This window comes from Thalassophryne amazonica, chromosome 16, assembly GCF_902500255.1.
Source record: "Thalassophryne amazonica chromosome 16, fThaAma1.1, whole genome shotgun sequence".
Taxonomy (NCBI): domain Eukaryota; kingdom Metazoa; phylum Chordata; class Actinopteri; order Batrachoidiformes; family Batrachoididae; genus Thalassophryne; species Thalassophryne amazonica.
Window position 1 is genome coordinate 22846699 of NC_047118.1, and position 23802 is coordinate 22870500.

At 40.7% G+C, this 23802-nt stretch overlaps 1 protein-coding gene across 3 annotated transcripts in view; it reads left to right on the top strand.

Annotated features, from left to right (window-relative positions):
* Positions 1 to 21491, top strand: part of LOC117527283 (transportin-2) — a 51887-nt gene extending 30396 nt beyond the window's left edge. For all 3 annotated transcript variants that reach the window (XM_034189554.1, XM_034189555.1, XM_034189556.1), the window contains 15 exons: positions 268 to 442; positions 769 to 921; positions 2428 to 2653; positions 9710 to 9881; positions 11793 to 11879; positions 12877 to 12984; positions 15800 to 15958; positions 16100 to 16187; positions 16378 to 16476; positions 17815 to 17904; positions 18054 to 18129; positions 19417 to 19516; positions 20014 to 20088; positions 20549 to 20695; positions 20938 to 21491. In XM_034189554.1, coding sequence (XP_034045445.1) covers positions 268 to 442; positions 769 to 921; positions 2428 to 2653; positions 9710 to 9881; positions 11793 to 11879; positions 12877 to 12984; positions 15800 to 15958; positions 16100 to 16187; positions 16378 to 16476; positions 17815 to 17904; positions 18054 to 18129; positions 19417 to 19516; positions 20014 to 20088; positions 20549 to 20656 — 1716 coding nt within the window. In that variant the 3' untranslated portion in view covers positions 20657 to 20695; positions 20938 to 21491. The remainder of the gene's footprint in view (positions 1 to 267; positions 443 to 768; positions 922 to 2427; positions 2654 to 9709; positions 9882 to 11792; positions 11880 to 12876; positions 12985 to 15799; positions 15959 to 16099; positions 16188 to 16377; positions 16477 to 17814; positions 17905 to 18053; positions 18130 to 19416; positions 19517 to 20013; positions 20089 to 20548; positions 20696 to 20937) is intronic.
* Positions 21492 to 23802: the final 2311 nt, after the last annotated feature.

Sequence of the window (23802 nt, forward strand, 5' to 3'; positions counted from 1 at the left end):
ATAAATTACTGAATAAGAGTAAAATACCACACAAACTAGCTGGAATTGTTTGTACATGATTTTTTGAAATTCCTTTCAGTACTGCAGATGGTGTCAACTTGGATTTTTTTTTGTATTTATTTAAATAAACATCATTTGTAGTGTGGTGTTAAGTGGCTGTTCTTTCATCGTGGCTAAGAGTTTCTGAGGACACTTTTATTTTTTGAAAGGCAAATGAAAATGTGCATATGATGTTGACATGAAAGGTGTGACTTCTTTCCTGCCCAGGGTGATGTGGAGGAGGATGAGCTAGTACCAGACAGTGATCAGGACATCAAGCCTCGTTTCCACAGATCACGCACTGTCACACTGCAGCATGGAGGAGGAGTGGATGGTGAGGATGATGAGGACATTGAAGATGACGATGATGATGATGACGACACACTGTCTGAGTGGAACTTGCGTAAGTGATGTCATGTTATGAATGCTTAAAATGTTCCTGTTACTCTTGGAAAGGGGAATATGATGAATTGTTCAATCGTTTCTTTTTTCCAAACACTTGCATCTTTTATTGGTCTTTTTCAGTGTTTGATTTTCTCATCATGTTATAGTGTATGGGGATTAAAAAAAAAGTAAAATTGCTGGTTGAGGGATAGGTGATAAGATAAGATTTGGTCCTACACAGTCTCTTTGACAGGCATTTGAGTTGCAAGTTGGCCTGAAAATCTCAGCTGAGCTCAGTGATCATTTTGAGAAAGTGTTTTGTGTGTGGTTTTCATTTTGTTTCAGGAAAGTGTTCGGCTGCTGCACTCGACATACTGGCCAATGTTTTCCGTGAAGACTTGCTACCCCACCTCCTCCCTCTTCTGAAAGGACTGCTTTTCCACCCTGACTGGGTCATCAAGGAGTCTGGCATCCTGGTGCTGGGCGCTATAGCTGAGGGTGCGTATTGACAGTGCTGATGTTCTCATGGCATTTCTGCATATACTTAATGTAATAGCATTTTTTAAAAAATGTATATGTTTTTACCTCTGCCAACAAAGTTGGATTGTGGTTATGTTTTGGAACCCATAATTTTTCATATATCGTCCTAAAATTTTTCAGATTCAAATTTCAAGGTCAAAGTCAAGAAAAATCTTGGAAAATGGGAAAAATCCCTATCCATTGAACAAATTTCAAAAATTCATCACTCAAAAAAGATTGAATTTCTTTCATATTTGAGAGTGTTATGTAGGATGGTCTTCTTTAAGACCCTGTCACACCTTGAATATTTAGCCTGTGTATGCCGACTGTATTAAAAATGCTGGCATACTCTGGTGTATGTCTAATAAATGGATGTAGCTGTCAACTTGACGATTGGTCAGTGTATGCCGACATCCCCGTTTACACAGTGTTTCGGGTCAGTATTGCGTGATGTGTGGGTCAGAATCTGAGTAATTTAACTTTATTTTATTTTGTCTCTTTGTGGATCATTTTACAGAGTAATTTAACATTATTTAATTTTTTGTCTTGGTGGATCATTTTCATCACGATCAAAATGCTGATGAGTCAACTGGCTGTGGTAAACGCTGCTGTGAATGAATGAAACGCTGTGACTCATTAAACTTTTAAAGCACCGGTCGCGATCAAACTGATCGGCATTTTGAGCAGTACCCCGTCTGTCTGATGTGACGGGGTATTCAAACAACTCTGACTGATCAGACGGGGGAACCGATCAAAAGTTTAAGGCGTCAAGCGCTTCATTTATTCATGGCAGACCGGGGTCCCGGGTTGATCAGTCCGGCGGACCGATCAAAGCACCAGTTGCTGTCTGATCAGTTTCCCCCGTCTAACTGATCAGATGGAGGGAACCGATCAAAGCATGGTCACAATCTGTAAAACTTAGGCAAAATTTCCTTCTGAACATTTGACTTTGTGAATTATGTCCGAAACCATCCTTGCGCGTGTTACAAGCTAAGGCAATATTTCTTGCAATTCTGGCTAAGGTGCACTGCCATACTTTTTTCCCAGCTGGTTGCCAGGCCTGCACTTTATAAACCAGCCTGTTAGGAGGCAAGATGGATTAAGCGGTTTTATCCAGTTTTGCACTTTTTTGCATTGTGGACAATTGTAGTAGAATGGTGTCCTGTGGAATAGGCTGAGAGCGCCACTCTTTAGAAGTGTTTTTGATGACTATCCTCTCAACGCCTTCTCGCCATGCTGACAGTGGAGCTGGCAGTTCACTCTTAGTGATGTGAGATTTACCCACCACTGAGTATGCTCATTCAGAATGCAGCAGCAGTCTGTTCAGGCAGCATGTTGAGGTGGAGGCCTTGGTATGCTGATTTTCACCTGCAAGAACAAATGCGTACATTATGCAATGTTTTCCCAAATGTCATTAATAGGGTTTGTTTGTTTGTTTGTTTTCCCTCTATCTTTTCTCTTTACTTGCGCATCTCCATACAAAAGGATGCATGCAAGGTATGGTTCCCTACTTGCCAGAGCTCATCCCTCACCTCATCCAGTGTCTGTCTGACAAGAAAGCCCTTGTGCGCTCCATCACGTGCTGGACTTTGAGTCGTTATGCACATTGGGTGGTCTCCCAGCCTTCTGACTCCTACCTCAAACCTCTTATGACTGAGCTTCTGAAATGCATTCTGGACAGCAACAAAAGGGTGCAGGAAGCTGCTTGCAGGTAAGCAGCTCCATTCTATTCTTGGTTATCAAGTAGAATTGTTAAAACTCGCACCTGAACCATGACACACATTGTTCCTATTCTTTGATCAGGGAATCACACAATTCGTCTTCGTATTTTACTCTTAAGGCTCTTAAGTTGCAACAGAGTGCAAGTCTCATTTAGCTTGCTGGCCAAGGGGTTAGTGCTTGTTTCTAAAGCATAACGTTCCCACTTCACAACCAACCCTGCCCATTTCTCCATGCCATGTGGCGCTGCGACAGGAAGGGCATCCAGTGTAAAACTTAGGCCATATCAATATGCAGATCTATGTCTGAGCTACTGTGTGAACCCAAGTGAAACGGAGAAGCTGAAAGACCTTAAGTTGTTTTATATATATATATATATATATATATATATATCACAAGAATTCATGAAATGAAACATTTTGTAACTAGAGCACTGCGCTCATAGAGCACAAACCTCCATCAACACTAGTTTCCACTTCCACAAATTTTTACCTTGGAAAACATTTTCAAGGTCAAAGTACTGTTAGAAATGGCTTTTCATAAGCTAAAATATAATACAAAATATAGATCAAAAGGGATTTTCAATGTTAAAATCAAATATCTGCAAAATGGATCAGATGCGGATCAAAATTGGTCTATTCATTGAGAGTGCAAGTTTGCACCTCATTGTCACAAATGAGTGATTGAGGCATTTTGGATTGAGCTATAATGTAAAATGTACACCAAATGGGCTTTTTAATATTCAAATATCTGCTTTCCGGATCAGATCCAGGTGAAACTTTGTCAGGTGATAGTGAGTGCCAGTCTGCGCCTCACTTTTAAGTATGAGCGTGACTGGGGCACGTTTGATGAAGATAGGATGTAAAATATACATTAAATGGGGTTTTCAGTGTTAAATTTAAATGGCCACAAAATCTGTAATCTGGATCAGATCCGGATTAAAGTATGTCAATTGATTAAAGGATACCACCCTACATAAGGCTCTCAAATATGAAAGACATTTGATCTTTCTTGACATTTTTGAAAATTTGTTTAAGGATAGAGATTTTTTTTCCAAGATTGTTCCTGAATTTGACCTTAGAGCTATGACCTTGAGAGGATATGAATCCTCTGTAAAACTTTTATAACGATATATGAAAAATTGTGGGTTACAGGCTGTTCAGAAACTGACAAACGAGTCAAAACATAACCTCCACTGAACTTTGTTGGCGGCGGTAACAATCCAGAAAGACTATTCAGTAACGCAATAGCTGAAAGAACATAGGATAAATATCTAGAGGTGCACCGATCTGGATTTTTTAGGCCGATCACCAATCAATCAATCAATTTTTTTATATAGCGCCAAATCACAACAAACAGTTGCCCCAAGGCGCTTTATATTGTAAGGCAAGGCCATACAATAATTATGTAAAACCCCAACAGTCAAAACGACCCCCTGTGAGCAAGCACTTGGCTACAGTGGGAAGGAAAAACTCCCTTTTAACAGGAAGAAACCTCCAGCAGAACCAGGCTCAGGGAGGGGCAGTCATCTGCTGGGACTGGTTGGGGCTGAGGGAGAGAACCAGGAAAAAGACATGCTGTGGAGGGGAGCAGAGATCGATCACTAATGATTAAATGCAGAGTGGTGCATACAGAGCAAAAAGAGAAAGAAACAATGCATCATGGGAACCCCCCAGCAGTCTACGTCTATAGCAGCATAACTAAGGGATGGTTCAGGGTCACCTGATCCAGCCCTAACTATAAGCTTTAGCAAAAAGGAAAGTTTTAAGCCTAATCTTAAAAGTAGAGAGGGTGTCTGTCTCCCTGATCCGAATTGGGAGCTGGTTCCACAGGAGAGGAGCCTGAAAGCTGAAGGCTCTGCCTCCCATTCTACTCTTACAAACCCTAGGAACTACAAGTAAGCCTGCAGTCTGAGAGCGAAGCGCTCTATTGGGGTGATATGGTACTACGAGGTCCCTAAGATAAGATGGGACCTGATTATTCAAAACCTTATAAGTAAGAAGAAGAATTTAAATTCTATTCTAGAATTAACAGGAAGCCAATGAAGAGAGGCCAATATGGGTGAGATATGCTCTCTCCTTCTAGTCCCCGTCAGTACTCTAGCTGCAGCATTTTGAATTAACTGAAGGCTTTTTAGGGAACTTTTAGGACAACCTGATAATAATGAATTACAATAGTCCAGCCTAGAGGAAATAAATGCATGAATTAGTTTTTCAGCATCACTCTGAGACAAGACCTTTCTGATTTTAGAGATATTGCGTAAATGCAAAAAAGCAGTCCTACATATTTGTTTAATATGCACTTTGAATGACATATCCTGATCAAAAATGACTCCAAGATTTCTCACAGTATTACTAGAGCTCAGGGTAATGCCGTCCAGAGTAAGGATCTGGTTAGACACCATGTTTCTAAGATTTGTGGGGCCAAGTACAAAAACTTCAGTTTTATCTGAGTTTAAAAGCAGGAAATTAGAGGTCATCCATGTCTTTATGTCTGTAAGACAATCCTGCAGTTTAGCTAATTGGTGTGTGTCCTCTGGCTTCATGGATAGATAAAGCTGGGTATCATCTGCGTAACAATGAAAATTTAAGCAATACCATCTAATAATACTGCCTAAGGGAAGCATGTATAAAGTGAATAAAATTGGTCCTAGCACAGAACCTTGTGGAACTCCATAATTAACTTTAGTCTGTGAAGAAGATTCCCCATTTACATGAACAAATTGTAATCTATTAGACAAATATGATTCAAACCACCGCAGAGCAGTGCCTTTAATACCTATGGCATGCTCTAATCTCTGTAATAAAATTTTATGGTCAACAGTATCAAAAGCAGCACTGAGGTCTAACAGAACAAGCACAGAGATGAGTCCACTGTCCGAGGCCATAAGAAGATCATTTGTAACCTTCACTAATGCTGTTTCTGTACTATGATGAATTCTAAAACCTGACTGAAACTCTTCAAATAGACCATTCCTCTGCAGATGATCAGTTAGCTGTTTTACAACTACCCTTTCAAGAATTTTTGAGAGAAAAGGAAGGTTGGAGATTGGCCTATAATTAGCTAAGATAGCTGGGTCAAGTGATGGCTTTTTAAGTAATGGTTTAATTACTGCCACCTTAAAAGCCTGTGGTACATAGCCAACTAACAAAGATAGATTGATCATATTTAAGATCGAAGCATTAAATAATGGTAGGGCTTCCTTGAGCAGCCTGGTAGGAATGGGGTCTAATAAACATGTTGATGGTTTGGATGAAGTAACTAATGAAAATAACTCAGACAGAACAATCGGAGAGAAAGAGTCTAACCAAATACCGGCATCACTGAAAGCAGCCAAAGATAACGATACGTCTTTGGGATGGTTATGAGTAATTTTTTCTCTAATAGTTAAAATTTTGTTAGCAAAGAAAGTCATGAAGTCATTACTAGTTAACGTTAATGGAATACTCAGCTCACTAGAGCTCTGACTCTTTGTCAGCCTGGCTACAGTGCTGAAAAGAAACCTGGGGTTGTTCTTATTTTCTTCAATTAGTGATGAGTAGAAAGATGTCCTAGCTTTACGGAGGGCTTTTTTTATAGAGCAACAGACTCTTTTTCCAGGCTAAGTGAAGATCTTCTAAATTAGTGAGACGCCATTTCCTCTCCAACTTACGGGTTATCTGCTTTAAGCTATGAGTTTGTGAGTTATACCACGGAGTCGGGCACTTCTGATTTAAAGCTCTCCTTTTCAGAGGAGCTACAGCATCCAAAGTTGTCTTCAGTGAGGATGTAAAACTATTGACGAGATACTCTATCTCACTTACAGAGTTTAGGTAGCTACTCTGCACTGTGTTGGTATATGGCATTAGAGAACATAAAGAAGGAATCATATCCTTAAACCTAGTTACAGCGCTTTCTGAAAGACTTCTAGTGTAATGAAACTTATTCCCCACTGCTGGGTAGTCCATCAGAGTAAATGTAAATGTTATTAAGAAATGATCAGACAGAAGGGAGTTTTCAAGGAATACTGTTAAGTCTTCTATTTCCATACCATAAGTCAGAACAAGATCTAAGATATGATTAAAGTGGTGGGTGGACTCATTTACTTTTTGAGCAAAGCCAGTTGGTCTAATAATAGATTAAATGCAGTGTTGAGGCTGTCATTCTCAGCATCTGTGTGGATGTTAAAATCGCCCACTATAATTATCTTATCTGAGCTAAGCACTAAGTCAGACAAAAGGTCTGAAAATTCACAGAGAAACTCACAGTAACGACCAGGTGGACGATAGATAATAACAAATAAAACTGGTTTTTGGGACTTCCAATTTGGATGGACAAGACTAAGAGTCAAGCTTTCAAATGAATTAAAGCTCTGTCTGGGTTTTTGATTAATTAATAAGCTGGAATGGAAGATTGCTGCTAATCCTCCGCCCCGGCCCGTGCTACGAGCATTCTGACAGTTAGTGTGACTCGGGGGTGTTGGCTCATTTAAACTAACATATTCATCCTGCTGTAACCAGGTTTCTGTAAGGCAGAATAAATCAATATGTTGATCAATTATTATATCATTCACCAACAGGGACTTAGAAGAGAGAGACCTAATGTTTAATAGACCACATTTAACTGTTTTAGTCTGTGGTGCAGTTGAAGGTGCTATATTATTTTTTTTTTGAATTTTTATGCTTAAATAGATTTTTGCTGGTTATTGGTAGTCTGGGAGCAGGCACCGTCTCTACGGGGATGGGGTAATGAGGGGATGGCAGGGGGAGAGAAGCTGCAGAGAGGTGTGTAAGACTACAACTCTGCTTCCTGGTCCCAACCCTGGATAGTCACGGTTTGGAGGATTTAAGAAAATTGGCCAGATTTCTAGAAATGAGAGCTGCTCCATCCAAAGTGGGATGGATGCCGTCCCTCCTAACAAGACCAGGTTTTCCCCAGAAGCCTTGCCAATTATCTATGAAGCCCACCTCATTTTTTGGACACCACTCAGACAGCCAGCAATTCAAGGAGAACATGCGGCTAAACATGTCACTCCCGGTCTGATTGGGGAGGGGCCCAGAGAAAACTACAGAGTCCGACATTGTTTTTGCAAAGTTACACACCGATTTAATGTTAATTTTAGTGACCTCCGATTGGCGTACCCGGGTGTCATTACTGCCGACGTGAATTACAATCTTACCAAATTTACGCTTAGCCTTAGCCAGCAGTTTCAAATTTCCTTCAATGTCGCCTGCTCTGGCCCCCGGAAGACAACTAACTTCACATTTCTCAAAACAGAGTCGCCAATAACCAGAGTTTGATCCTCGGCGGGTGTGTCGCCGAGTGGGGAAAAACGGTTAGAGATGTGAACGGGTTGGCGGTGTACACGGGGCTTCTGTTTAGGGCTACGCTTCCTCCTCACAGTCACCCAGTCGGCCTGCTTTCCCGGCTGCTCGGGATCTGCCAGGGGGTAACTAACGGCGGCTAAGCTACCTTGGTCCGCACCGACTACAGGGGCCTGGCTAGCTGTAGAATTTTCCACGGTGCGGAGCCGAGTCTCCAATTCGCCCAGCCTGGCCTCCAAAGCTACGAATAAGCTACACTTATTACAAGTACCATTACTGCTAAAGGAGGCCGGCTTCTCCTGTCTCTCCCGCACTTTTCTGCTCTGGGTGTGAAATGTTTAGTTATTCCTCGGAAATTTTGATCTGCCGATACCGATCAAGGCCGATACCGATCAAGTACATATTTGGATCATGCCCAAAATAAGAATATAGGTCTAATGTATAGGACTATTTTTGCATTAAAACTTAATGATGAAAACAAAAAACATGCATTCAAATAAAGACACTAGAATAAACTGCCAACTTTTGTTTTATTACAGACTTTGTTCTACCAGCAAGCTTTTTTTTTTTCCATGTTTCATGTTGCTCAAGTTACAGCCTACAGAGAATATGTTGAGAATGTAAAATACAGCCCTCATTCTATGGGGTTAAAATTGTCTCAATATTTGTAAATGCACACAGGGTGATCTACAAATAATCATTGATTTGCAAATGTGTTCAGATATCCACAAATGCAAATTTCATATTTGTAACTTGTAAATTGGTCTTTGCAAATAATGTTGTATTTGCAAATATAAAACTTAATTTGTAAAAAAAAAAAAAAAATTACATTTGTAAAACTGGAAATTGTATTTGTGAATTGAGTTTCAGCATTTGTAGATCACCAATTACATGCATTCATCATCGCTTTCCTCTGTGACGTAATTTTGAAACATTCTTTTCGCGAAATCCACAGATCCACAAACAAATCAATCAATTCAATCAATTCTTTTTTTTTATTTCGAACTTAGTTGTCAATTCCAGTATCATGGCAGTTCACAATATAAGCAAATCAAATGAACAAAGCTTCTTTGTACTCTCTGTACCCTTACACTCATATGAAAAAAACAAACAAAATCAAAATGCCTACTGATTCACAAATACACACTCAAGCACACTGGACATCCACTAGATGGCAGTGTGGTTCCATTCATTACACAGCAGTCTATTTAGATCTCTCAGAGCCATTTGACTCATTTTGACTTCTGATATGAGCTGAACGGACATGGACTACATTAGATGATGGCGACTGCTCTCCTTGTCCGTCCAGCTCATATCAGAAGTCAAAATGAGTTTACGTCACAGAGGAAAGCGTGTCATGACAGGACCAAGCGCTCCCTGCGCTACTGCCTGCACTGTTGTGATTGGTCCTTTTGATCGGCGCATTTTGCCGATCACCGATCAAACCGATCAAGGCGTGATCGACCGATAATGATCGGTGCCCGATCGATCGGTGCACCTCTATATATATCTTTAATGTTGTTTCCACTGTACTGAGAAAGTACTGAACTGTAACTTTCTTTTTATTTATTTATTTTTTTAATGGTTTATTATTTTATTTAGTGTTTTTTTTTTTTTTTTTTTTTTTTTTACATATGTCATGGACTTCCCATGCTAGTTAAAAAAAAAAGCGACTTGTAGTCTGAAAAATGTGGTATATAAATACACAAAAAAATACTGATTGATTACCTTATTTTATTTCTTAGTGCATTTGCCACCCTGGAGGAGGAGGCGTGTACTGAACTTGTGCCATACCTGAGCTTCATTTTGGACACACTGGTCTTTGCCTTTGGGAAGTATCAGCACAAGAATTTGCTCATCCTCTATGATGCCATTGGAACTCTGGCAGACTCAGTGGGTCACCACCTGAATCAGCCTGTAAGTCCCTGTGAAGTTTAGACCTGTGCTTTTTTTTTTTTCCAAAATCCAAACTACTAGTGCTTTGCCCGTGGGGATCCATGGGCTCCAGATTGGTTAGTGTTTATAAAATAGGTGGCTGACATTTTCAAGGGTGGTAATAAATTATGCAAAGTTTCTGTAATGAACTGGAATGGTGTGTGAGTTCAGAATGCTTTTATAACCTTCGACCTCAACAGTTTATTATTATTATTATTATTATTGTTATTATTATATTTTGTTATTCTGTTTTGTCATTTGAATTTTTAAATGAACTACCATGGAAATAAGTGTTTTCACTTCCTTGTGCATCCATGTATTTTTTTTTTTACATATTTACAATTATATTATGTATTAACATTGAACTTAGTACATAAAATCATGCACGCTTTTAATATATAGCTGATTCACTGCCCCCTACTAGAATGGCGTGTGAGTCTAGAATGTAATTAGCAGCGTCCATTGTTCAGTGTTGTTAGCTAATATACGTAGTTTCTCCAAAAATATTAGTCCTACTAATGTTCCGTTGTGGCGGCGTTCATTCTTTACCCAAAATACATAAGCATACCAAATGGCAAATGTCAGCTCTCCCCAGTTTGTCTGTGATTGAAGTTATACACATGCACGTTGAACTTTTTGTCTTTTATAATAATCATTTATTAATTTATATAGCGCCAAATCACGAGTAATCGCCTCAAGGCGCTTCACAAACATTTAAAAGGAGAATAAAATGAAATAAGATTAAAACACAATAAAAAAAAAATTTAACCATAAAAAGGTAAAAGAAATAAAAATAAATAAAACGAATTAAAAAAAGACACACAATCATATAAAATACTAATGATAAAACAGGGAGAACAAATGTGTCTTCAGCCTAGCTTTAAGTCTCCACAGAGTCCGACTATTGTATCAGCGCAGGCAGATCATTCCACAGAGCTGGGGCGCGGTGATAAAAAGCTCTGTAACCCGCTGACTTTTTCTTCACCCTCGGGACACACAATAGTCCTGCACCCTCTTTTCTGCATTTTGCCGCAAGCAGGTGCTTTTATGTTTACACCCCCACAAACAGAGATGGTGGCGGAAGACATCAAACGCAGTATACTTTTCACTCATGGTAACGACAACAGGACACTTAGTTGAACTACAAAACACAATAAATCAATAATGCTAACAACACTGTTAAACTAACTTGAACCACAGTAACAACATTTAAAACACCATGGTGCATTGCCACAACGTCCATTGTTCACTGTTAGCTAAAATGACTAATTTCTGCAAAAATAATCATCCTGTCAACTTTCCATTTTCTCAGCGTTCATTCTTGACCCAAAATACATAAGCATTCAGTATTTCAATGTTTCCCACAATGGCCGCCTGCACTTCCCACAATGCACTGCTGTGCCAGCAGAGTTCCGCTGTCTCTCAGCACATGTAAACAATGGCAAAGCGAAGGTGTGGATGGTGTTAATTTAGCAATTATGATGATTATACGCTTTCCCAAGTTGAGAGGGTTATCTAGAGGAGGTGTAGCACCTGTGATGGACTTCTGCTGTGCCCCAATGTTGTCCTGTTGTCCATACGTAACGAGATGTTTACATCGTGAGTACTGAGCTCATGACATCGGAACTCTGCTGAAACCGACCAAACAGCGCGAGATTCACAACTGCGAAACACTGAATACCAAACGGCAAATGCCAGCTTTCCCCATTTTCTCTGTGATCAAAGCCAAATGCATACATGCACACAGAGGCCACTTGGCTATTATAATATAGTTTCTAAGCTGTATCGTCATTTTGTTTCTGTTTAACTTATATCTGGTGTTTAAAACTTTGATCATATGTGGTCTGTTCAAAAAGAAGTATGCAGTTGTGACTCTTATGTATTGTTGTCCAGGAGTACATTCAGAAATTGATGCCTCCTCTAATTGCCAAGTGGAATGAGCTAAAAGACGAAGACAAAGATATCTTCCCACTACTGGAGGTTAGTTTATTTTAAAATATCTGCACTGCAGTCAGTACCAAGTTTATACCATTCATATAAAAAAAGATGAATAGCTGAGAAGTTGCACAATGTCCAAATAAACCAAGAGACTGTCCTTTATTTTATTTTTATTTCTTTATTTTACAGTCCTGTTTTATACTGAAATTTCTTCAAATGAAAGCTATGTGTTTGTCATTATACTCCCTTAAATAATATATCCTGGCACTGGTTTTGGGGCCCTGCGACAGACTGGTGGTGTCCTGTCCAGGGTGTACTCCGCCTCACGCTTGATGAATGCTGGGATAGGCTCCAGCATCCTCGTGACCCTTGGAGCCCCTTTCACACTGGGCCTGCGTAGAATTGCAATGCGCAGGAATGGCTGTGTATGTTTTGTGCGGGGCTGGGAGGTGGGTGGGGGGAGCTTTGGCCTGCCTCTTCTTCTGTGATTTTGACGCTTCACTGCCAGCAAAGTTCAAGAGAGTCCAGTGGGATGTATAAAATCTAGCAGTGCAGGTATGTACTAATTAAAATACCTAAAAGGGTTTTTTGCTAAACTGGTGTAGGGTAGCATCCAATTGTGGATGCTTGGTGTACAGTAGCATGGTGATACGTAGACTTACATACAGTAGTGGAGTGTTGCATAGACGTGCGTAGAGCACTGGACGCAGCGCTCTACGCCGAATGTCTACAAAAAAATTTAACATTTATTTTTTTGATTCCATTTCGTGGACCCCTTTGCGTCCCTCAGCATATTGCCACATAGGACTGCGTAAGCTTTGCGTAGGGCTGCATAAGCTTGGTGTAATCTGTACGGTGCATTGCACAACTCTACGTTGGCCTGATGTGAAAGGGGCTTCAATTGGAGTAAGTGGTTTAAGCTGAGTGAGTGACACTGGTTTTGGCTTTGTGGTGCTTTTTGATCAAGTGTTCTTTTTTCAGTTTTGCTTTTATTAGAGGAAGATTCACCTTAATCATCTCTTTCATATTTTTCTGCTAGTGTCTGTCATCGGTAGCCACAGCCCTGCAGAGTGGGTTCCTGCCTTATTGTGAACCTGTTTACCAGCGGTGTGTTACACTAGTTCAGAAAACGCTTGCTCAGGCTATGGTGAGAATACACAACAGTATATATAACATGTTCAGCACTCTAAATGAAGAGAAATGTATGGGTTTACAGAGCAAATTGCAGTGCTTCTCCAAGGAGTATCTTTTTTGGCAGCCATACTCAACAGGCACCCTCACTGCACCCCATGTGCCTGATTCTGGCTCTGCCCCTAAATCCTGTGTTGATGAAGGCTCTGTACATACATCATTTAGGAAAAGGATCTGTTCAGCTTCATTACCAAGTGAAAGGTGGTTTTTAGGGCTGCAGCTATCGAATCGAGTATTCTATCGATTATGTTGTCGCTTAATCGAGTAATCGGATAAAAAAAGTACTTTTGTATTTTTAAACAATATCAGTAGTTGCAGGGCTCTCCCTAAGCAATGGCAAAATGTCGCTATGCCATCATGCAGATTTTTAAGTTTAGGATGTTCCCCCTCTCTGTTTTCCCAGGTAATTATTTTTTCACATTAAGTTTTGGAGCTTTGCCAATCCACAAGCCCAGGCTCTCTGTGAAATCTTCAGTCTGCGGACAGGACATTATTTTTCTATTGCTGTGATTTATTGAGTGTTTAGTGTATATTTCTACATGCCATACAGAGCAGCTCAAACCGGTCAAATTCCTTATCTGTGGATACTTGGCAAATAACAAAGCCTTTGAAAAAATGGCCGTGGAGTGCAACATTTCCACAACAGCTGCACTGATAAATTAACTCTACAGCCTGTTGATTAAAAACTCTAATCAAATCTGAAAAAGCATTTTTTTTAAATAGTTAAACATGATTAATTTAAAGTGCGCTTCCTTTCGCTTCATCTGCGGAGGTGGAGAGCAGCCAGTGGAGCAAACCGCTGGCTATATATATAACAGACCGCTTCACTTTAAATGCATAAGTCTGTTTTAGACGATCAGCACAGACCCTTTCTCTTAAAAGGCTTTATTTTACTCAGCATGTGGCTTTGTAAACTTGTAGCATCGCCTGCTACATTGATTAGCGCTTACATTAGTTATGGGCATGCTCTACGGTCTTCTTCTCGGTTTTTTGTTTGAGCGTTACAATGCCACCTACAGTCCTGGCATATGTACTACAGCTTCAAACGAAGCTTCAAGGCAAAGAATTTGCCTCAACATTTTTTGTAATCGAATTATTTGAATTACTCGATTAATTGTTTCAGCCCTAGTGGTTTTGGTAAACTTTTGTAACACTACAGCATATACGGGGTGTCTAAATGTAGGTGGCGCCATCTGCCACCAGGGGCACTTTCAGCCTGTGACTATGTCTGAAAATATTCAGAAGGTCATGCTCTATTACCATGCCAAAGGGCATGTTTGTATCACAAAATGGATTATTCATCTGATATTGCCACCTTATCATCTAGACTAATGGAACCCATGAATCCTGGTTAGCAAACACCCAGGTAGACTGCTCTGCCCCCACTTGCTGAAAGTAACTACAGCCAGATGATACATGGGGTGCCCTTGTGATTTCACTGATGAACTCATCCCATCTGGCTGCAAATAAAACCTGCTCCCTCTTGACCCTTTCTGGAATCCTTTGGACACAACTAGTCTAAACTGAGCAATCAGAGAAGAAGGGCCTTAGTCTGGGAGTTGACCAAGAACCCGATGGTCACTCTGTCAGAGCTCCAGCATTCCTCTGTGGAGAGAGAAGAACCTTCCAGAAGGACAACCATCTCTGCAGCAATCCACCAATCAGGCCTGCATGGTAGAGTGACCAGACGGAAGCCACTCCTTAGTAAAAGGCACATGGCAGCCTGTCTGGAGTTTGCCAGAAGGCACCTGAAGGACTCTGACCACGAGAGCCAAAATTCTCTGGTGTGATGAGACAAAGATTGAACTCTTTGGTGTGAATGCCAGGCTTCATGTTTGGAGGAAACCAGGCACCATCCCTACAGTGAAGCATTGTGGTGGCAGCATCATACTGTGGGGATGTTTTTCAGCAGCTGGAACTGGGAGCTAGTCAGGATTGAGGGAAAGATGAATGCAGCAATGTACAGAGACATCCTAGATGAAAACCTGCTCCAGAGTGCTCTTGACCTCAGACTGAGATGACTATTCATCTTTCAGCAGGACAATGACTTCAAGCACACAGCCAAGATATCAAAGGAGTGGCTTCAGGACAACTCTGAATGTCCTTGAGTGGCCCAGCCAGAGCCCAGACCTGAATCCAATTGAATGTCTCTGGAGAGACCTGAAAATGTCTGTGCACCGAGGCTCCTCATCCAACCTGATGGAGCTTGAGAGGTGCTGCAAAGAAGAATGGGCAAAACTGTCCAACAATAGGTGCACCAAGCTTGTGGCATCATATTCAAGAAGGGTTGAGGATGTAATTACTGCCAAAGTGCCTCTGTGGGATAGGTAATAGACTACCAGGATATAGACTGGGATTCGAGTCCAGGCATGTATGTGCTTCAGGTTACTGATCTGTGACCTTGGACGTGATAGTGTTAACAACTTTGTCTCAGTCCACCCAGCTGAAAATGGGGATGTAACCTACAATAGACTGGTGTCCTAGGCAGTTGTAAACACTCTTCCACTTCACATTATGGTATCCAGGGATGAGCACTGACCCAATGGGCCTGCCTCAGATTTTGTGCAGCAGAAAATGAGAGGTCTAGGGTTAGGTTTCAGACGGCAGCTGTATTTGCATTCAATGTATTTAGTCCAGTCCACTTTAATTCTGTTGGGCTCTTCTGTGTGTCAGATTCAGGTTTCTAGCATAGTTTTCAAAGTGCATTGGCAGAGGTAATGTAAATAACTATTTAAAGCTGGAAGTCTGAATATTTTTGTATACATGTGCAGATGTATAGCCAGCATCCAGACCAGTATGAGGCACCTGACAAGGATTTTATGATTGTGGCTTTGGATCTGCTGAGTGGCCTGGCTGAGGGTTTGGGGGGCCACGTCGAACAGCTAGTGGCCCGCTCCAACATCATGACCCTGCTTTTCCAGTGCATGCAGGTATGTACAATGGCAGTCTTGGGCAATGTTTACTTTACTGCAAAAGTTCTTTTTTTTTGTTTTTGTTGTTCAACGCATCATAACAGATGTAAGATGTGCTGCATGCAGTCTGTGGCATCAGGTTGGCGGTTTGTTTTGCAGGATACAATGCCTGAGGTGAGACAGAGCTCGTTTGCTCTGCTGGGTGATCTAGCGAAGGCTTGTTTCCTCCACGTTAAGCCCTGTGTTGGTGAGTAATTCTTTGGCTGACCACTAACTGGTTGATTAAAATGACTTTGTCTTTACCATTGTATAAAGCACGCATCCATAGGTAGTGTTCTCATCTAATGTCTGATTGCCAGATCTATTCTTTGAGGGCTTTACAAATGAAATGTTGTACAAGTATTTTGTATGTGTCGTAACACTTGCTCTCCTTCCAGCTGAGTTCATGCCTATCCTGGCAGTCAACCTCAACCCAGAGTTCATCTCAGTGTGCAACAACGCCACCTGGGCCATTGGAGAGATCTCCATGCAAATGGGTGAGTTAGGAAACTCTTGTGGATTTGGTAATTGTCTGAAATCATTTTTAAGTGAATCGCAGTCAACTTCTCAGTGCTATCTGGAGATGATGAACACCCAGCTCATTGACAAAAATGATACATTTTGTTCCCTTTTATATTTTCTGATCCAGATAGTGGTTGACTATATAATAGTTGGTTGACTTTTTCACTTTTATAGTTTTTGTTATAATCCTCTTCCCTGCCCACTGAGCTTCAAAAGAATTGCACTTTTCCATGTCTCTGACCATAACTCACTTGGTCCAGTCAATTTTTTTTAACACTAGGGTTGAGTGATGGAGTATTTCAGGTCTGAATTTATATTCTATATTTTTCCCCTCTTTGTGCTGTTGACTGGGGAAGTGTGGAGGATCACTTCTTTTCTTGGGTCCATAACTTGGATAAGGCAGATGTTGCAAAAATTACAGGCCTTTTCGTACCAGGAAAAAAAAAAAAAACCAAGGGTGGGTGGGTTGATTTGAAATATTCATGTCTCAGTGTTTTTCAAATGCACACTATAACCGGGTGCTTTTTTCCCCACGAGATCACATTAAGTCAGTTCTTTTGTCTTCTGCCTTTTTGCTTGGAGTTGCACAGTAGGTCCAGTATGGATCCTGCATGTTGATTTGACACAAGTTTAACACTGAATGTTCTTCCTGATGCAAGTCGCATTACATAGAGAATGAGCACAGGTGGTCTTGAACACAAAACCTGCTGTTTTGAAAGAGTGCACTCACCACTTGGCCACCACACCACCCTGAAAATGTAACCCTTTCAATGAGTTTTGATCATGCTGTGATCTGGCTTTGAACTGGAGTTGCTACAGACACAGTGTAGTGAATACTGGTCACTATGTGCTTACAACATGCTATTGGGTCCATTCTATTTTCATAATTACTTTTTTTTTTTATCACTTTGAATATATGTGAAAGAATAGTGTAATTTTCAAGTCATATCCCCTCTCATTTCAAATACAATTTTATTCATTTATTTTTTTTGTTCTCTGACACTGCTCTGTCATGGCTGTATGGCTCTCTTACTGTGTACACCGAGTTACTAGTGTCCATTTGTCCAAAAACATGAATATCATGGATTGGCTATCATCAGTCAAGTGAGATTCTGCAACATGGTTTTCTTCACCTATGTGGGCTGTGTCAGGACAGCCTAATGTAGAGTCACACTAAAGCAGTCTTTCCTCCCACACTAGTTGGTGCACAGTTCATAAATGCCAGAGTGTAAGCCATAGAAAGTAATTTATTTGTTGATGTGTCCAAAAGTCTTCTGACAGATGATGTTCTCTGTGTGTATTTGTTGGTGCAGAGATGCAGCCATATGTGGGATTAGTTCTGCCACATCTAGTTGAGATCATTAACAAACCTAACACTCCGAAGACTCTGCTAGAAAATACAGGTGAGTGGTGTCCCACTCTCTCACACACACACAAGCTTTAAAACTTCAAAAGTACATGAACCCGGAGTAGGTAAGTTAGTATGTTGATGAGGTGGATTAATTTTTTCCTCTCCTGTCTTGTGTGTGTGTGTGTGTGCGTGCACATGCAGCCATTACAATCGGTAGATTGGGTTTTATCTGTCCCCAAGAGGTGGCGCCTCAGCTTCAGCATTTCATTAGACCTTGGTGAGTTTTGTATTAATTATTTAATCTTAATGTAGATATGAACAGAATTATTGGCACCCTTGATTAGGCATGTCCTGATAACTAATTTTGTTTGACAATATAAAGTCACAGAAATAATTTGGACAAATAATGTTTTAATTACATGAATGATAGAAAAGAATAGATGCTTATTGTCATAGCATCCCTGCAATGAAATTCTGGTGGCACTTCCCAAACAGCTATACACAAACAAAAACACAACAGCTTTACAAACAACAAACAATTCTTCATAAGACAAGACCTCCTTAAATACTGACGGTGCAAAAAAAAAGGTGCTTAATAAATTAAGGTACTTTGTGATTAGTGAGGTAGTATAGTTATAGACATGTAAACAGACTGTAGTATTCATTGCACATGTTGATATCTGTTACTGAATGTCTGTATTTGTGGGAGGGGGATGCGGTGGGGTGATGGAAGCTACAGTTCTGGGGAAAAGCTGTTCCTTAGCCTAACCAAAACAATCCCATAGCAGCGAAGCTTTTCGGTGCAGCTTTGAAACAAAACCATATTTAGCCTTTTTTTTTTTTTCTTTTTTTCTTTCGAGCAACTCTGGCCCTCGAGTCCCAGAGAAATCCATAAACAAGTAAATCCAATAACTATGGCCTCAGTGTCAAATAGCACGTTATCTTTGCCTGCAGATTCACTGTCACTCTGTGGGTGGCTGCACAGCCTGAGCTCCACCCGGCAGTTAAACTCCAACACAGAGACCAAAAAACAGCAGCACTGCGGCAAAATAATGAAGCCCTTGTCTGTGTACTACTTTTTCTCCTCTTTGTTCATTCAGCATAGGTGCTGTTCCATCGTATGAAAAACCATGGCATTTATTCTGGTGTCATGCTGCCGAGATTTTTATGTAAAGAAAGCACATTTAAACACAAATGGAAACACAAAGTCAGAGAAACCACTGGGTTTGTGTCCATCTATCATGCAATAAGTTGATATAATACTTACAATAGACGTGCCTTTGATATTTTATTTCTTTTTTTAAGTACGCAGTATTTGAGAATATCTTCTGAAATAAATACAAAAGAACCAAACAGTGGACCCTTGATTTTTGCTACTTCTGATTTTTATTGTTTTATCAGTTTGTTCTTTTGTATTTTGATTTTCTGCATATTGAGAAAAGACTTTAGAAATTTCATTGTGCATATGTATAATGACAGAGCTTCTTGATTCTTGAATTGTCATCAGTGAAATGATTTCTTTGTAAGAGTATGGTCTTGATCACATTATCACGACTCTTTCTAGGTGCCAGTCACTGAGAAATATTAGAGATAATGAAGAGAAGGACTCGGCCTTCCGTGGAATCTGCATGATGATTGGCGTCAACCCTGCAGGAGTATTGCAGGTGAGGTGAATTGACCTTGGCTACCTGGCTGTATTGTACACATATAAATGAAGACCATGAAGACTATGACATGACATTAGGACCTAAATGTGGGCCTTGCAGATGTGAAATTTTGCCCATTTTAGCAAGTAAAAGGCCTTTAAAAGATACACTCACTTTTTTTTTTACAACCACAGTATCAAAGTTGCAAGTTTTTTTGCCACAACATATCCACTGTGGATCTACACTTGGTGAGGAAAGCACTTAGAAGCTTGAGTGCCAATATTATTTTAATGTTACTGAGGTTGTTAAAAAAAAAAAAGAGGGAGAACTTTTCGTTTTAGGATTTTTGTTTTTGCCTGTCTCCTTTTCACTACCTGATGTGCACAGGGCCATTGATGTGGCGCTATCTAAAATGAATTGAATAATGATCACATGAACTTGAGAATCTGATACTACAGAAGCACGAGAGCCAGCAGACATCTGTCATTATTGTGATGATGATTATCTGTGTCCAGGATTTTATTTTCTTCTGTGATGCTGTGGCCTCCTGGGCCAACCCCAAAGATGACTTGAGAGATATGTTTTATAAGGTGAGTGCATCTTCAACGCTGGTAGAAATTTCTGAAGCCATCCATGTTTTTATTGTTTGTACTATGTTTGAGGAGATTGTACATAGACAGAGGATGTTCAGTTTTGATCAGTAGTACTTGTAAAATGAAATCTTCCTTACCCCTTTTTTGCCCTCTGCATTCTGTGATGATCAGTTATCAGACATTCGAAATCTGATTGTTCTGTGTGGAAGAATTTAGACTCTGAGTGTGTGGAGGAGCTATTGTCTGGGGAGAAGATATCGTGAGCCCAAACACCACAGAAAGCTCTTCACTTTGAAGACTACAGAAGCGATAATTCGGCTTTATTTGTTGAATCAGTGAGCAAAGAAGCCAAATAAGTCAGCTTTTTGCAATTATCCTAAACTGGAGCCCAGTACTATTCTCCTGAGAGCTCAGACAGCACCTGTTGGAGTTTATGGCCTGTTTTCTCTTTTTCAAGATCCTGCACGGCTTCAAGAACCAGGTCGGGGAGGAGAACTGGCAACAGTTCTCCAAGCAGTTCCCTCCTTTGCTGAAGGAGCGGCTGTCAACCTGCTATGGTGTTTAGTAAACTACCCCTGGTCTGCATCAGACAACAACCTTTTAGGTACGTCCCACAGATGCCACTGCCTTGTAAAACTGATCACCACCTGGAAATGATGAAAAACCCAGCTCATTGATAAGCAATGATAGATTTTGTTCCCAAATACATTTTCTGATCCAGAACCCACTGCTGTTTTCTCCAGCTGTTTTCTGCAGTTCTAGCAACTTTACATTTACCTGTTTAGGTAAGAGGGTGACAGTTTCTCTCTCTCTCCCCCCCCCCCCCCCCCCCCCCCCCCCCTCCAGGATAATTTATCGGAATGTTACTGGGGAACTCGTACATCGATATAATCTCACTGCCCAGTATGTGAGAAGAAAGAAGAGTTGTAAGGGTGTGACTGGCCTAAACGGTTTCCTCGCAGATAGTCATTGTGCCTCTTCATCCAGTATGTCTCTGAAAGGGACAGGAGGAGGAGGTTTGAGGGTAAACTGGATGCACTAAATTCAACACACTCAGAAATGACTTGTATCAGCAGGACTGCAGGGATTATAGATAGTTGAAGCCAATAGGGCTAGGTGTGATCACCGCTTTAATATGTAAGACGAAGCATGGGGTGACAGTAAAGTACATAAGAAGAATTTTCTAACCAGCATATGATGACATGGTTCCACAGTGCCCATAGTCAGCAGGACATGTACAGTATAGATGTGTGCAGATGCATGTGTAGGTTTAATTTTATTAGCCACTCAGGGCTGGCCAGGGAGTACAACCCCTGTCAGAAATTATGGAATCACCACATGTGTAGGATAGTCACCAAACTTTATAGCAAATAAACAAATCACAGATGAGGCACAAAGCAGTATTTGTTCAATAGGTGGCATTGTGGGGGAAATGCATACACACACATATATGAATTAATTGAAATAATGACATTGTTTTCCAGACCAAGTGAAAGAAACAAGGCAACTCTTGGTGGAGCAGTGCCCCTACCCCACAAGCCATGTGTAACAAAAGTATTCATGTGTAACTCAGTCATACACCAGTAAAGGATTGACGGATGGATTTGTATATATATATATATACACACACACACACACAGAGGGAGCATGTTGTGTATGGACCAAAAGCTTGTAGCGTGGGGAAAGCCAGTATATGAGTAAGCAAATTAATTTTGGGATAAATTGGATATGGGGGTGGCAATATGCAAGTGGTAGTCGCCGATGGTCTCAGATGAAGCCTACCCAGAAGCAGAAGAAGTTACAGTTCTGTATTGCCGCTTGAGGACCTCGCTAAAACCGAACAGGTTCCTATTCGTCTGGTAAAATCTCAGAAATAAACATGTTTACACCCTGGTACAAAAAGTGCTTTTGGTCTCTACATCTAGTTTTATCCTCCATGACAACTATATAGGGTGAATTTAAATTTTTTTTCTGTTTCTACTTAGACATTTTAAACCATAAATTATTATTGGAGGTGTGCTCGCTTTGAGTGACAGCTGCTGAACCGATCCCGACTCTCTGTGTCCCTAACTCCTTGTCCACTCATTGCGGCTGCTAGCTCTTGTCGAGGGCTGTATCTGTCATTTTGAGGATTTTATGACAAACGCTTGTAATAATTGGCTTGTTGTGTGGTGAGACATCCTAACGAATCATCTCATAAGTCCCCACTATAATATTCACGCTGAGTGAAATTATTAAATTTAATGATTTATGCTCACGGTGTTAGCACTTTCAGCAGCCATCGGTAGTCTGATCCATTAGGTTCCTTTAATGAACGATTACTGATAAAATAATCGACTTGTAACTTTTAATGCTCACATCAAACCAAACTGCTACGAAAACTGTCACGCAGTCCGCAAAAAATTATTTACTAAACACCCAAACAGATGTTAGCCAGTTAGCTTAGCTGGTTCAGACTCGAAGAGAGGGGTGTGTTCAGGCTTCTTTTGGCATACACACAGTCGCCCACACTTCACCTCTTAATCCATTCATGGGTTCATTGTGACATAGCCAGAATCAGTGCTGCTGCTGCTGCCAACATGGCAGTGCCCAGATATGGGCTTCATAGTGGCTATTGCAGGTCTCAAAAAAAAAGAAGAAAACCCACCAAACAAAAAATAAACCTATGGGTGACATCATACCGGCTTTATCTAGTGTGTATAGAATCTACTGTGATATGGAAGGCCATGAGTGTTTAAAGTGGTAGGCTTGCTGTTCAAATTCACATCAGACTGGAAAAATCACTCCTATGGGCAAGGTCCTTAGTCCCCAATTTGCTCCCGGTGTGTGGCAAGCACCTTGTCAGCATTCACACGTCAGGGTGCTGACGTGTGAATGTGAGGCATCACTGTAAAGCACTTTAACCATAGCTGCTACAGTGCATCTGAAAACTATTCACAGTGATTCACTTTTGTGCACGTTTTATATTTACAGCCTTATTTCAAAATGAAGGAAATAATGGAGTCCACTGTGCTCATTGGGACCTTCAAAGCAGCAGAAATGTTTCTGTACCCTTCCCCAGATTTGTACCTTGAGACCATCCTGTCTCTGAGGTCTACAGACAGTTATTTTGACTTCATGCTTGCTTTTTGCTCTGACCTGCACTGTCAACTGTGGGACCTTAAATGTAGACAGGTGTGTGCCTTTTCAAATCAAGTCCAGTCAACTGAATTTACCCCAGGTGGACACCAATTAAGCTGTAGAACATTTGTCACCAACTTTGAGGAACAGGGTTGGTGACCCCTGCTTTGTGACTTCGTCATCATTTAATCACATACTGACCATTATGAGCTTTTGTTCAAATCTGTATCTCAGGGGTCACCAACCCTGTTCCTGGAGAGCCCCTGCCCTGTATGTTTTCCATGTCAACCTACTCAAGACACACCTGTTTTTTGTTTTAAAGTGGTGTCTTCCAGCTGTTGATTGGCTGAGTACACCTGATAGTTAATTGCCTGGGAGTGGATCAGGACAGTTACAAAACATGCAGGGCAGGTGCCTTTCAGGGGAAGGCTTGGTGACCTCTAATGTAGGAACATTACAAGGATGAGCTGTGGAAACAGGATGCACCTGAGCTCAGTTTTGAGCTTGATGGCAAAGGCTGTGAATACTTATGTACGTGTGATGTCTTATATATTTTTTTGTTTTGTTTTATAAATTTGTTGCAAAATTTTC